Below are 14,165 nucleotides of genomic sequence, written 5' to 3'. Positions count from 1 at the left end.
CATATGCCGCTCTGACACACATGTCAACTGATACACAATAACCAATTGACACATGTTTATTCTGACACATGTTGGTATGTTTCTATTCTGGCATATACAGATTCTGACATGTTGATTCTGACACATGCTGATTTTGACACATATGTTGATTCTGACATACATGTCACTTATGAAGTGTATATCAATGTGACAATGCAGCTTTGTTGGCAGATGTCCATGATCTCTCAGCTGCAGCAGTTTCCAGAAGTTAGCAGTGTTCCAGCTATTAATTTCACAAGGCTGGCTCATCAAAACTAGTGGAGAGTAGGGATCCTGTTACATCAGCATTGGGTCAATATGTGGTTAGCATATCTTTGGTCCTTAGGATTCAGAAGATTGTTTTCTTTGGTAACCAAAAACCAAGGCCAGATTATTTAGTCTCCAGAAATTATCAAAGCTTCAAAGTCAGCAGTTTCACCAGAGGAGGGTGCTGGATTTTAAATAATGCTTTTTCTGTAGCTACTGAGAAGATATACTTTTTGTTTTTTATTCTATTGATATGCTATATTACATTAGTTTATTTCATTACATCAATTACGTTATTTGATTTTTGAATGCTAAACTAACCTTGAATTTCTGAATAAATTCTACTTGGTCATGTTGAATAATTCTTTTTATGTGTTGCTAGATTCAGTTGAATAGTATTTTGTTGAGAAAATTTGCATCTATATCCATAATACATATTGGTCTGTAGTTTTCTTGTGATATCTTGTTTTGGCTTTGTATACAGGGTAATACTAGTTTCCTAAAGTTTTCCCTCCTCTCCTATTTTTGGAAAAGTTTATGAAGAACTGGTAGAAACTTTTGATAGGCTGTTTCAAACATTAAGTGTTTGGCAGAATTCAGCAATGAAGCTATCTGAGTTTGGGCTTTTCTTTGTGGGTAGTTATTCTATTACTAATTCAATCTCTCTACTTAGTATATACCTATTTATGTTTTCTGTTTCCTCTTGAGTCAGTTTTAGCAGTCTTGTGTTTCCAGGCATTTATCTGTTACAGCTAAATTATCTAACTCATTGACATCCTTTATTAGTCTATATCTACACAATAATCAATTGACTCATTTAATTTAATAATTACATACTCTTAGATTTCTGGCACAGGCTTCTCAGGACAGTTACATACATCCTCAAATTTTAGAATATTCAAGCCTTTAAGTGTTCTCAATCATGGTGATGTTTGTTCTGCATTTGAGTTATCTGCCAGAAAGCTTTGCATGCTTCTTACCAAGGATATACAAAATGTAGATATTCCTCCAAAAGGCTTCTCAGCACATTGAAAAGTGCAGTAGTGCCAAGGAGCCACTTAATTTTGTCTTAAGTGGTTGATATCAAAGATGAATATTTGTCATAGGGCAGACTGTGTGACTTTAGTTACCAGGATGAGCCATTTCCACATGCAGCATCAAGTACTAGTTCAAGTTAATTCACTGTTACATGAACAAAAAATGTTTAGGAATAGAAGGGCCTGCAAAATTGCAGTTGTTGCATACACTGCTAGTTGCCCTCCCAATATCCAGTCTTTCTTCTTGTTTGCTTTTATGACAAAAAACCTGTGTGAGGTTGGCATGAGATCCACTAAAGACCCCAATTTTCCAGGCTTCACTGTGGCCAGGAGTAGCCACATAATATAAAGGGATGTAAAAAGATTACTGGTGAAATTTTTGGGGAAAGCTTTTTTCCTCATAAAAAGGAACAGAATCAGTTGGCATGTACATGTTACCCTTTGTTTTTCTTCTTCCTCTTGTATTTTCTTCCTCTTAACAAGATCTCTTATAAAACAAAAGCTTTTAATTTTGATAAAGTGCAACTTATCAATTTTTCATTTTTATTAATTATGTTTTTGGTGTCAATTCTAAGAACTTGCTTAGCTTTCGACTGAAAATATTTTCTCCTATTTTAAAGTTTTATAATTTTATGCTACATTTAAGTCCGTGATCCAGTTTGAATTAATTTTTCTTATAAAGCACTAGACTTAAATTGAAGTTCACTGTTTCTTTTTTTTTTCTTTTTAATCTATGGATGTCTAACATTTGATGAAAATGCTAACTTTTCTCCATTGATTTTTTTAAATATATTTTATTGATTTTTTACAGAGAGGAAGAGAGAGGGATAGAGAGTTAGAAACATCGATGGGAGAGAAACATCGATCAGCTGCCTCCTGCACACCTCCCACTGAGGATGTGCCTGCAACCAAGGTACATGCCCTTGACCAGAATCGAACCTGGGACCTTTCAGTCTACAGGCCGATGCTCTATCCACTGAGTCAAACCGCTTAGGGCTCCATTGAATTGCTTTTGCACCTTTGTAAAAAATCAGTTGGGCATATTTGTTCCTGGGTTCTCTTCTTCCATTGATCTATGCATCTCTCTCCACCAATACGACAGGGCTTTGACAATACTATCTATATATATAAAAGCCTAATATGCAAATTGTCCCCTTGGAAGTTTGACGGGGAGACCAGGAGTTAGATTGCTCACTATGATGTGCGCTGACCACCAGGAGGCGGTGCGGAACGAAGGAAGGCCATGGCTGGCAGCCAGAAGGCCCCAATCGGCCTTGATCACCGGCCAGGCCTAGGGGCCCTACCCATGCACGAATTTCGTGCAAAGGGCCTCTAGTAGCTATATAAAAGACCTTGAAATCACATAGGCTGATTCCTCCCATTTTATGCTTCTTTTCTAAATTGTTTTAGTTACTCTCAGTTCCTTTACCTTTCCATATAAATTTTAGAACAATCTTTTCTACATCTACAAAACAAATCTTGATAGAAATTGCCTCGAACCTATCCATTTGGGGAGAACTGACACCTTTACTAGATTGAGTTTTTCAATCCATGAACATGGTACATTTCTTGATTTATTCAAATATTCTTTGATTTCTTTTATTAGCATTATATAGTTTTAAGCATACAAGTATTATTTAAAATGTTTAAGTGATTGTAATGGTAATGTTCTATATTGTAGTAGGGGTTTGGACTACACAGATATATGCATTTGCTAAAATTCATGGGCTGATACACTTAGATTCATGCATTTCATTGCATGTAAAATTTACGTCAAAAATATAATAATAAAACAAGATTAAATTCTAGCTAATAATATGCATGCTAAAACATTTAAAGTTGGAATATAAAGATGTCTTCAACTTACTTTGAAATAAATAAAAATTAAGATGGTCTGATGGATAGAGAGGGATAGATAGTTGGCTACATATGTGATCAAGAAATATGGCAAATAATCTATAATAATAAAAGCATAATATGCTAACTAGACTGGACATCCTTCTGGATGTTCTTCCGGACAACTTTCCGGACGAAACCAGGACTGCAAGGGAAGCCCAGGTCCCAGGTGCCTGCCAGTGGCCAGAGGGAAGCCTGGGTCCTGGAGCCAGAGGGAAGCCAGTGCCAGCAGCTGCGGGAAGGAAGGCCTACTCTTGCACAAATTTTGTGCATGGGCCTCTAGTTAATAATAAGAATCTAGTTGGTGAGTGTGGGTGTTCCTGTACAATCCTTTCAAATTCTTTCTGTATTTAAATTATTCCATAATAAAATATTGGGAAACGAGAAGTTAAATATAGAATAAGGTTAAAACAAACTAAATGAATCAGATATATAAAAAAAATAATGGATAAGAAAACAGCACAACAGAACTAACATATTTAAACATTGATTCTTTGAAAAAACTAACAAGATAATTATATCTGACCGACATATTCAGGGGAGAGGAAAATAAGAATGTTCAAATACTTAACAAAAATATGACAACAGAGGGGAAAAATCCCAAAAAGTCAAAGGGTATTATAATAATCACAAAAGAATACTTTGACCAAATCTTTGTAAACAAATGAAAAGTTCTCCACAGAAGCATTATGTTTCTAGGAAAATACAAATAATCAAAACTGTCCCTGAAATAGATAGAACATCTAAACAGAACTAACAAATAAGTTTTACAATAAAAATATCCTCTGTATATCTAAAATAACAATAACAAATATGTCCAGACTGTTTTAGGTGAATTCTATCCAACTTTCAAAAAATAGTTAATTACAGTATTATTCAAACTGTTCTAGAAGAGGAGAAATTCTTCTACAAGGAAGAATTTTGAATAATATTTATACTAAAACCTAAAAAAGTACAAAAGCTAGAAAAATATAAATTCTTACTAATAAATATTAAAGAAAAAATCCTATATAAAATATTAGCAAATAGGCTTTAGCAACACACAAAATAATACACAATGACTAACAGCAGTTCATTCCATGGCCAGATGGCTCAGTTGGTTGGAGCATTGTCCAATGCATCAAATAAATGGTCAGGGCACATGGCAACATATCTAGGTTACAGGCTCGATCTCTGGTTGGGACACATAAGGGAGGCAGCCAAACGATGTTTCTCTCTCTCTCTCTCTCTCTCTCTCTCTCCCTTTTCCTCTCCCTTCCTCTCTCTCTAAAATTAATAAAAACATCCTCCAGTGAGGGATAAAATACATACATTTTAATGTGTCATAATGAGAAACTTAAGACACTTTCTGTAAATATTGAAAGGCATTTAATAAAATTTAGTAATTGTTTCTGGGTAAATTTTCTTAGTAATAAAGAATAAATGGATATTTCCTTAATAAAATCAAATTTAATTCAAACCATGAGCATTCCCATTAAAATGAGGAACAAGATGAATATAAAACTTGAAATGTTTTTTGAAAATACTAGTCAATGCATTTAGTCAAGAAAAAGAAGTATGATATACACAAACTGGAAACGAGGAGATTTAATTACATTTTTACTTGATGATATAATTTTATAAAAGCACATATGCAATAACTTAAAAACTAGAAATAAGAGTTGGGTGGTTTTAAAATTAATACACAAAACTTTCCTCTACAAAACAAGTTAGAAAATAATATGCAATAAAGATTTTATTTAAAGCAACAAGATAAAATACCTAACAATAAAACTTAGAAAAAGTGCAAGAAAAAAAATTAAAATTGTACTAAGGAAGATAAAGAAAAACTAGGGTAAATCATGAAACATACCTTGTTCTTGGTTAGGAAGATGCAATATTGTAAAGATGTCACTCTTGCTTAATCTATAAATGTAATGTGATCACAATAAAGTTACCAGGATTAATTTTGGGACAACTAGGAAAGCTTATTTTAAATTTCATATAGAAATACGTACAATAAGGCCAACTATAATAAGCCAAGAAGGTGGAAAACTTTTTAAAAGAATAAAAGGAACGATGGGGAACTAAGTTTGCCACCTAACAAAATTTGTAGTTTAAAAAATATAGCATTAAAGGTTTTGAGTCACCATGAGTAGACAGGTTAGTGGAATAGAATATAATTCAAATTAGACCTAGGAATTGAATATATAATAATTGTGGCATTTCCAACCAGTAGAGAAAAGAATATTTAATAATTTTGTTGGAATAACAGGATAGATAGTTAATAGAATCAATTGGGAGCTCACTTCTTTCATCCAAATGGTTCCTGATGTTAAAATATTTTAATCACAAAAAATACAACTTGAAATGTGCTAAGAGAAACATAAGATTTTCAAAATCCAGAAGACAGAAAAATGATTACATAAAAATTAAAATTTTTGCATGAGGAAGATAAAAGGCAAATGACAGAGAAAAAGTATGCAACATATAACATTAAGCTAATTTCATGAATATATAGAGAACATTTAGAGATCAAGAAGAAAACAAAAAGTTCAACCAACAACAAAATGGCAAAGAATTTTATCAGTTTACATAAAAAGTCAATAAATATATCTGTTGGCCATTTGTGTCTTCTTTGGAAAGACATCCATTCAAGTCCTTAGTCCATCTTTTAAATCTGGTTGAGTTTGTTATTGAGTTGCAGAAATTCCTTATATATTTGAGAGATTAACTCATCAGAAATATAGTTTGCAAATAATTTTCCTAATCCACAGGTTGCCTTTTCACTGTATTCTTTCCTTTGCTGTGCAGAAGCTTTTTGTTGTCCCACTTGTTTAGTTTTGCTTTTGTTACCCAAGCTTTTGATGTCATATCCATATCATTGCCAAGAACAATGTCATGAAGCTTTCCCCCTATGTTTTCTTGTAGGAGTTTTACAGTTTCAGGTCTTATGTTTAAGTCTTTAATACAGTTTGAGTTGATTTTTTTGTATGGTGTAAGACAAAGGTCCAATTTCATCTTTTGCATGTGGATATTAAATTTTCTCATTTGTTGAAGAGACTATCCTTTCCCCATTGTGTATCCTTGACAGTCTTGTCAAAGATCAGTTGAACGTATAAACGTGGATTTATTTCTGGGCTCTCTATTCTGTTGATTAGTCTGTATGTCTGTCTTTATACCAGTTCCATACTGTTTTGATTACTGTGGTTGTGTAATATATTTTGAAATCAGAAAGTGTGATGACTCCAGCTTTGCTCTTCTTTCTCGAGATTGATGTGGCTATTTGTAGGCTTTTGTGGTTCCATATAAATTTTACAGTTGTTTTTCTATTCCTATGAAAACATGCCATTGATATTTTGATAGGGATTGCACTGTCAAAGTCACTGATACTCAGGGAAATGTAAATCAGCACCACAATGAGATATCATCCCACACATGTTTAGGCTATTTATTTATTTATTAAACATTTTACTTTTATTTTTTTAATCCTCACCTGAGGATATCTTTCCATTGATTTTTTGGAGTGGAAGAGAGAGGGAAAGACAGAAATATCAGATGTGAGAGAAACACATCCATTGGTTGCCTCCTGCACACGCTTGACCAGGGCCTGGGCCAGGGAGGAGCCTGCAACCAGGTACGTGTCCTTGATCAGAATCAAACCCAGGACCCTTTGGTCCACAGGTTGACACTGTATCCATTGAGCCAAACTGGCTAGGGCTAGAATGGCTATTTAAAAATACAACAAAAAAATAAGTGTGGCAAGGATATGAACAAATTGGATTGAATTGAAATGTAAGTATAAATGCACACCAGTTTTCAAAGACTCCATATAAAAAAAAGAACATAAAATATTTAGGATATATTTGGGTTAAATAAAAAATAGTTTTGAAATCAATTCCACTTCTTTCTTTTTAATCTTTTTAAATGTGGCTACTAGAAAATTAAAAATTACATATAAGTGGTGGGCAAAAGTAGGTTTACAATTTATTATTAATTACTAGAGGCCTGGTGCATGAATTTGTGCATAGGTGGAGTCCCTAGGCCTGGCCAGCAATCGAAGCCTATTGGGGGGCTAGCTGGCCAGTGGGAGGGGCTGCGGGTGGTTGGCCAGCTGGCCCTGCCCCCAATTGGGGTGGGGCTGGCTGAGGGTTTGGGGGAGCTGATCCGGCCCATATGGGGCAGGTTAGCAGCTGCAGTGCTCCCAGTCGGTCAAACTCCCACCTCGGGGGACAATTTGCATATTAGCCTTTTATTATATAGGATTGTATTATTTTCTATACCACCTACTTTTCCTACCCCTGTATGGCTCATGTTATACTTCTGTTGGAATGACTATTCTAATACTGGGAGTCTTCTCATTAAAATTAAGGTTGGCAAAGTAAATTTACGAATATGTTTAAATCCCCAAAACTGCTAAGAACCTACCAATATGCTGGACTTTTTCATCAATAACCTCACAATGGTACGGCCACCGTGTTGGGCTCAGTTCACCAGAAGAAGAGACACCATATAAATCTCGTGGCTCACGAAGACGTGGCACCCATCTCCCTAGCTGGTATTCCAACAGTATCTGTGTAGTCCGGGGGAAAAATGGGTCAGTGATGGAGTCAGCTGGAAAAAGATTCAAACACAATCATGAGTGTTAAGAAGCAAAACTCCAATTGCTATCATTTTTAAAATTGATTCTAGAAAGAGAGAGAAGGAAGGGAGGGAGAGAGGAAGAGAGGAAGAGGAGAGGAGAGGGAGAGGGAGAGGGAGAGAAAGTAACATCCATTTGTTGTTCCACTTATTGTTGCGTTCATCGATTGATTCTTGATTGTGCCCTGACTGGGGATTGAACCCAGAACCTTAGTGTATCAGGATGATCTCTAACCAACTGAGCTACTCAGCCAGGGCAAATCCCTATAACTTTTTTATATGTTCTTTTTTTTCCCCTTCAACACCATTAATTTGTGAATATCTGTAGATATAATTATAAATATCTTATAATTCATGGCATTTAAAAAATAAAAGTACTAATGAAATTTTTTAATAACTGATCTTCACGATAGCTAAAGAAAAGTTGTTGATATTAAATACTATAAATTATACCAAATTGTCACTGCTACTCCAAAAACATTTTAGATTTTAAAGGGATTGCATTGCAAACAGTTGGCAGCTTTTTTAGCCAACTGTTTACTGTTCAATCTTCTTAACCTTAATCACACTGAGGCAACTATTTGTCTAATAGGTTAAGTACACCCACCAAGCATATTTTCTCACCACCTACTGGAACTATGTTCTCTAAGGTTGTAATAGTGAACTTTCAGTCAAAACTTCTTCAGTTCTCATTCTAGGGCTACTGTGAGACACAACCGCAGGAGCATAATTCACACAGAATAAGATGGAATCATCCCAAGTAGACAGTGCGGAGGCTCTCTCTCTGTTTCAATTGGGTAACTGGGGCCTCAACTTGATGTTGATAATCACCTTTCCTTAAGATCATGTCCCTTGTCTTTTATGATGGTACACTTCCTGGTTTTCTCTCTACCTTTTACATACTTGGTTCCATTTGTCCCACTGACTCCTCTTGCTTTTCCACCTCTGAAACATGGCTTTTAACCTTGATTTAGTTCTGGGTTATTTTTGTATAACAGCAGATAATTGGACTAGGAGTCAGACAAACTGAGTTCTGTTCTACTACTTTGTTTCTACATGATTTTGGCTGGCCAATGAAGCCTCTTTGAACATAAATCTTACTACTTGTAAATAAGAAATACTACTTTCCATTGCTACTTCTCAAGATTGTTATATGGAACCATTTACTCAATAGACAGTTATTAAGCATCTAGTATTCCATTATGTGAGTAGATCACACTTTGTCTAATTTACAGTATGATTCAAAAATGGCAAGGCAACTATTTATGAATTAGTAAATAAAATTAGATTCATACCTCATATGATTTATAAATGTAAATTTTAGAGAAATGAAATACCAAAATTCAAACAAGCACAAAAAAGTACTTGAAGAAAACTTTGATAATTATATTGATGATCTTAGAGTAGGGGCCGTTGTAGCTTAAACAGATACATAAAAAAAAAGAGCCACAAACGAATAATGATAAATAACATTAAAATAATTCCAAACAATGAAAGCAATGTAAACAAAGTTAACAAGGATTTCTATGAAAGAGCAATTCATAACACAAGGGAATATAAATAGACAAGCATATGAAACAATTCTCAATTTCTTTAGCAACCAAGGAAATGTTAGTTAAAACAGTGAATTTCCTCCTTTTTCCCAACAGACGTTTTAAAATTTTAAAAACAAAAAAAAGGGTGGCAGGAAGTCCACAAAATAGTACTACAATTTTTTAAGCAAACTATTTACTGTTGAATGTTCTTCAACTTCTTAAACTTAGTCACACATTTTCTATGACTATGGGTATAGATATGTGTACAAATGCAAGAAAAAATTCTAGAAGGGTAAACACCAAACTGAGAATAGTGGTTATCTCAAAAGTGAAGATTTGTTTTAGGATGGCAGTGAAAAAGACAATAATAAAAATAAATAAAGGTCTTATCTTCAATTTCAAAATATCTGTGATATATGAATATTTGGAAAAAATATTTTAATGTATTTGAAAGCACAATTCTAAATGTATAAATTCTAAAAAATCAAGCATACATCAAGATGCCCACATGCACATGTAAATTTGCTAATGAATGACTTTAAGGAAACTCTACATAGGCATACTTAAAGATGCAGTGCCAAAACATTGTGTCCATTATAAGTCCAGTTATACTGTAAATGCATTTAAAGAATTAGTTATTTAAAAAAATGCCAAGGCAAATTCTTGTATTAAGTACTTTATAAACTACTGACCATTTTCATTAAAATCAGGTTTATCTAAAACAAATCTTAAAAGTTTTAACTCCAAAAGATTCTTATAAAAGTGAATACATTTTCTTTCCTTATCCAATTAACAGAATAATAATTCCCTATATTATCCAAGCTGACTTTTTTCTAGTTTCCTTATCTTATTATTTTTCCTCCACTCATATCCTATCATAAAGAGAAGGGAGAATATATGGATAAATTCAAACCTGTTAAAAGTGCACATTGGTGGAGATCTTCAAATTTCATGTAGGTATCTTCATCCTAAAACAAGAGAGTTTAAAAACATTTCTCTTTTAAAAACCAACAGCTTACAAAGCCAGAAATTTTTTACAACTAAGAATTAAGTGTATGTGTTTAATCTTTAATGGAAAAAATTAAAGGATTATTATAGCTACTGGTCTCAAAGCACACACTTCAACTATCCTGAAACCGTAAAGTTTTCACCTTTCATTCCTCTTCTTCCACAGGGTAAGGTCTATTAATAATTGTAGGGAAGAAATAAAGTTTAAAGATTCTTGGTAAGCTTAGCAAAACAATCTAAATCAGTGGTTCTCAACCTTCCTAATGCTGCGACCCTTTAATACAGTTTCTCATGTTGTGGTGACCCCCAATTTCATTGTTACAAATTGAACATAATTAAAGCATAGTGGTTAATCACAAAAACAATATGTAATTATATATGTGTTTTCCGATGGTCTTAGGCGACCTCGGTGAAACGGTCTTTCGACCCCCAAAGGGGTCGCGACCCACAGGTTGAGAACCGCTGATCTAAATTAAGAAAAAGAAACAAAAGAAGAAAAGAAACATAGCCCTGGCCTGTGTGGCTCAGTTCGTTGGGCATCATCCCATGCATCAAAAGGATGTGGGTTCAATTCCAGGTCAGGGCACATGCCTGGGTTGTAGGATCGATTCTCCTGTAGGGGGCGTGCAGGAGGGAGCAGATCCATGTTCCACTCTCACATGGATGCTTTTCTTTCTCTCTCCCTCTCCCTTCCTGTAGCTCTAAAAATTAATGAGTATTATTTTTTAAAAAGAACATAAATGCAGAAGGCCACAGACTTAAAGGGTTATACATCATTTTGGGGAGCTTATTTGGGGACCTTAATTTAAATATATGATAATTTATACTTTACTAAAAATAAAATGTGATGAAAACATCTCACAAATATTACTAGAACCAGACAAAATATTTTTAAATACTGCATTTTGTTTTTTCCTCCTTTTTCTTCTTCCATGTCCTTGCCTTTGTTACATCAGAGTCACACTAAACCTATTATGAAGCTACATAGTAGGTTTAAAACACAGAAGGTTCCAGTATATGATACATATTATGATGAATACAGTAGACTCAGTACATACAAGAAAGTGGACAGGGAGTATAAAAACCCCTAATAAAAAAAAAAAACAAAAAAAAACACCCTAATAATGATTTTAATACACATATTTTAGTAAAAGTCAGAAGAATCTTATCCAAATTTTTTTCTCAGAAAAAGACAACCAATATAGGTTCTTTCTAGATGGGGCATACTGTACACAGCAATATCTCGGCTTTCAATCAAATTACTTCCCAACTTCAATGACAGGTGATTTAAACATCCAATTGATTCTTACATTCAATTGGTTTTATAATACTTTTACTGGGAATCTATATAACACAAGTTTTATCTCAAAGTAAATTAAGATAAAGTTTAGGAAAACATACTGATTCATCTTCATCACTGATTGTTCTATCTGAATAGTCTTCTTCTGAATCTTCTGACATCTCTTCAGTATTTGGCTCGATATTTCTCCTTTTGAGTAGGTGGGCTGTAAATGGAAAACAATTTCTAAGGTCTTTACTGACAGTTTTTAAATCAAAAGTGTTTATTACATTGTATGAGTATACAAAATATAATCTATTGTATTTAATTAAGTGACAACAGGTTTCTTTTAAAAACTAATTTATTAGGACACGGTTAAATAAACCTTCAGTTTCAAAGATTTGAAGAAATTTTTCACTTCTATGAGAAAGAGACCAAATCACAATAAAAGACAAATCAAGTAAATAATTTAAAAAGAATTTATAGGGTATACAGACAAATCATTTACACCCTGTATTTACAATTAAATACCAGAGACCAATAGCAAGTTCAGAATAATCCCGAGACATTAAAAAGATCACAAATATTTTAAATTACAGTTACTTATTCAGGCAATGAAATGTAGCAATAAATTTTGTTTTCTACTTAATTTTCAATTGACCAGCGGTTCAAATGCCGACAACAGACTCTTTATATTTTGGCTACTATTCCGTAGATACTGTCTCCGTTCTAATATTCAATTGTATTTGTCTTAACTGACATCTGAATAGCTATCAGAAGGTTGTACTGGCGAAGACCATTATCCCTGCTATGCAAGTATCCTCCCACTACTGAGACAATGAAATAATGCAAGTTCCTTGTCAAGATTCTTTGTTGTTGTTGTTTTTTAGATCAAAGGAATTTACCAATTCCCAGTCTATTTGTGTAAGCTCCGCTCTACACAAAGTGTGTTTTGGAACAAGACTACACAGAAGAAAGTCCAAGCTCCACAGCAAGTTACTACAGATGCAACAGAGAAGTCTCACTCGCAGTGGTTCTCAACCTTCTGGCCCTTTAAATACAGTTCCTCATGTTGTGATCCAACCATAAAATTATTTTCGTTGCTACTTCATAACTGTAATGTTGCCACTGTTATGAATCGTAATGTAAATATCTGATATGCAGGATGGTCTTAAGCGACCCCTGTGAAAGGGTCGTTCGACCCACAGGTTGAGAACCGCTGGTAGGACTTGCAACACGAAGAGACTGAAGTTTCAGCCCCGGGGTCACCACGATTCCCAATTTGGGAAACTGGATTGGCATAAATCTGATTCTATCTCCTTCCGTGAGCATATGAGGCAAACCAATGTAAGGCAGGGCCAGGGTTTTACTGTCTGGGTGGTTCCTACTAAATGCGATTCTTGCTAAATGTTAAAATCCAGGTACACTATTCTGCACATGTAGGTGTAACCTCATGAGCCTGACTGGAACCCAGCCAGGTAAGCTGACCCAACTGCAAAGAAGAAATGAACACGTAATTAACTAAACAACGTGTCTAAACCAGAGCGGAGCCTGCCGTCAGGGGGACAGAGCGTTGGAAGTGAGCTCCCGCTACTCGCTACAAATAAAACTAGCGACAACACCTCTCTTTCTTGAACGGAACACCCACGCAGCCAACCCCTCGAGCAGGGTCACAGTTACCATTGTGCTCACCTGCGACAGGGTAAGCCCTGGGCTTCAGGAGAGCCGCGCTGATTGCCTAATGGGCACTCCGCGCGCGTTTCTTCCACGGCCGAAGCGGACGAGGCAACACCCGCGCCCCCACGCCCAGCCAGCCAGGCCTGCGGGCGGGCACGATGACGGACTTCCTCGGGGAAGGACGGTGAAGCACAATTCCGGAGGTCCACGAGGCCCTCCCACGCTCACGCCTGGAAGCCGCGGTGTGGGGAGGAGCTCGTTTCCCGGGCTGGTGCGGCCACGTGTGCTCGCTTCCCGCAGGGGGCGCCGCTGATCTCCTTTCCTTCGGAACCGCACGTCACTGTCCCGCCACAGTCGGCTCCTCCTTCCCGCCCCCGCGGGTAACAGCCCAATGTAATCCCGGTCCAGTTTAGCGGCTCTAGCCACGCCCTTCACCCGGAGGCAAGGCCACTCGTTACCAGGGCAACGGGACCACCCTCGCGAGACTTCAGAAAGTCATGGGGAATCACCTGTACTGGCGAGGGAAGGAGCCTGGGCGGGATTTGGGCCGGAGGAAGGGAGACCCCGAAGGATGACGGGAACTAGGGGCAGAGGGAATCCCCTTCTGGGTGGAAAGTAGTGCGGATGGTGGGGTGGGGCTGGCAGTAAATTTAGGAGAGGTGAAGGCGGAAGAGTGATTTGTTCCTAGGTTCTATACCACGGAGAGGCTGTAGAGCAGTGGTTCTCAACCTTCTTAATGCCACAACCCTTTAATACAGTTCCACATGTTGTGGTGACCCCCAACCACAAAATAATTTTTGTTGCTACTTCATAACTGTAATTTTGCTA

The 14,165-nt window shown here is 36.0% G+C and overlaps 1 protein-coding gene across 7 annotated transcripts in view; it reads right to left on the bottom strand.

Annotated features, from left to right (window-relative positions):
- AGBL3 (AGBL carboxypeptidase 3) overlaps window positions 1-13,596 on the bottom strand; it is a 69,043-nt gene extending 55,447 nt beyond the window's left edge. For 3 of the 7 annotated variants that reach the window (XM_070423936.1, XM_070423938.1, XM_070423937.1), the window contains exons 1-5: window positions 13,353-13,594; window positions 11,783-11,886; window positions 10,287-10,341; window positions 7,626-7,811; window positions 5,071-5,123 (exon numbers count right to left, since the gene is read on the bottom strand). In XM_070423936.1, the coding sequence (XP_070280037.1) occupies window positions 5,119-5,123; window positions 7,626-7,811; window positions 10,287-10,341; window positions 11,783-11,842 (306 nt within the window). In that variant the 5' untranslated portion in view covers window positions 11,843-11,886; window positions 13,353-13,594 and the 3' untranslated portion in view covers window positions 5,071-5,118. Of the gene's footprint in view, window positions 1-4,884; window positions 7,812-10,286; window positions 10,342-11,782; window positions 11,887-13,352 lie in introns of those variants that run through there. The other 4 variants (XM_070423935.1, XM_070423934.1, XM_070423939.1 and 1 more) reach the window with 4 other exon arrangements.
- Window positions 13,597-14,165: the final 569 nt, after the last annotated feature.

The sequence above is a fragment of the Myotis yumanensis genome, unplaced genomic scaffold (genome assembly GCF_028538775.1).
Source record: "Myotis yumanensis isolate MYYU_CA2020_CCGP unplaced genomic scaffold, mMyoYum1.0.hap1 SCAF_9, whole genome shotgun sequence".
Taxonomy (NCBI): domain Eukaryota; kingdom Metazoa; phylum Chordata; class Mammalia; order Chiroptera; family Vespertilionidae; genus Myotis; species Myotis yumanensis.
Note: the sequence above shows the minus strand (reverse complement) of the source record. Positions and strands in the feature narration are given on the sequence as shown.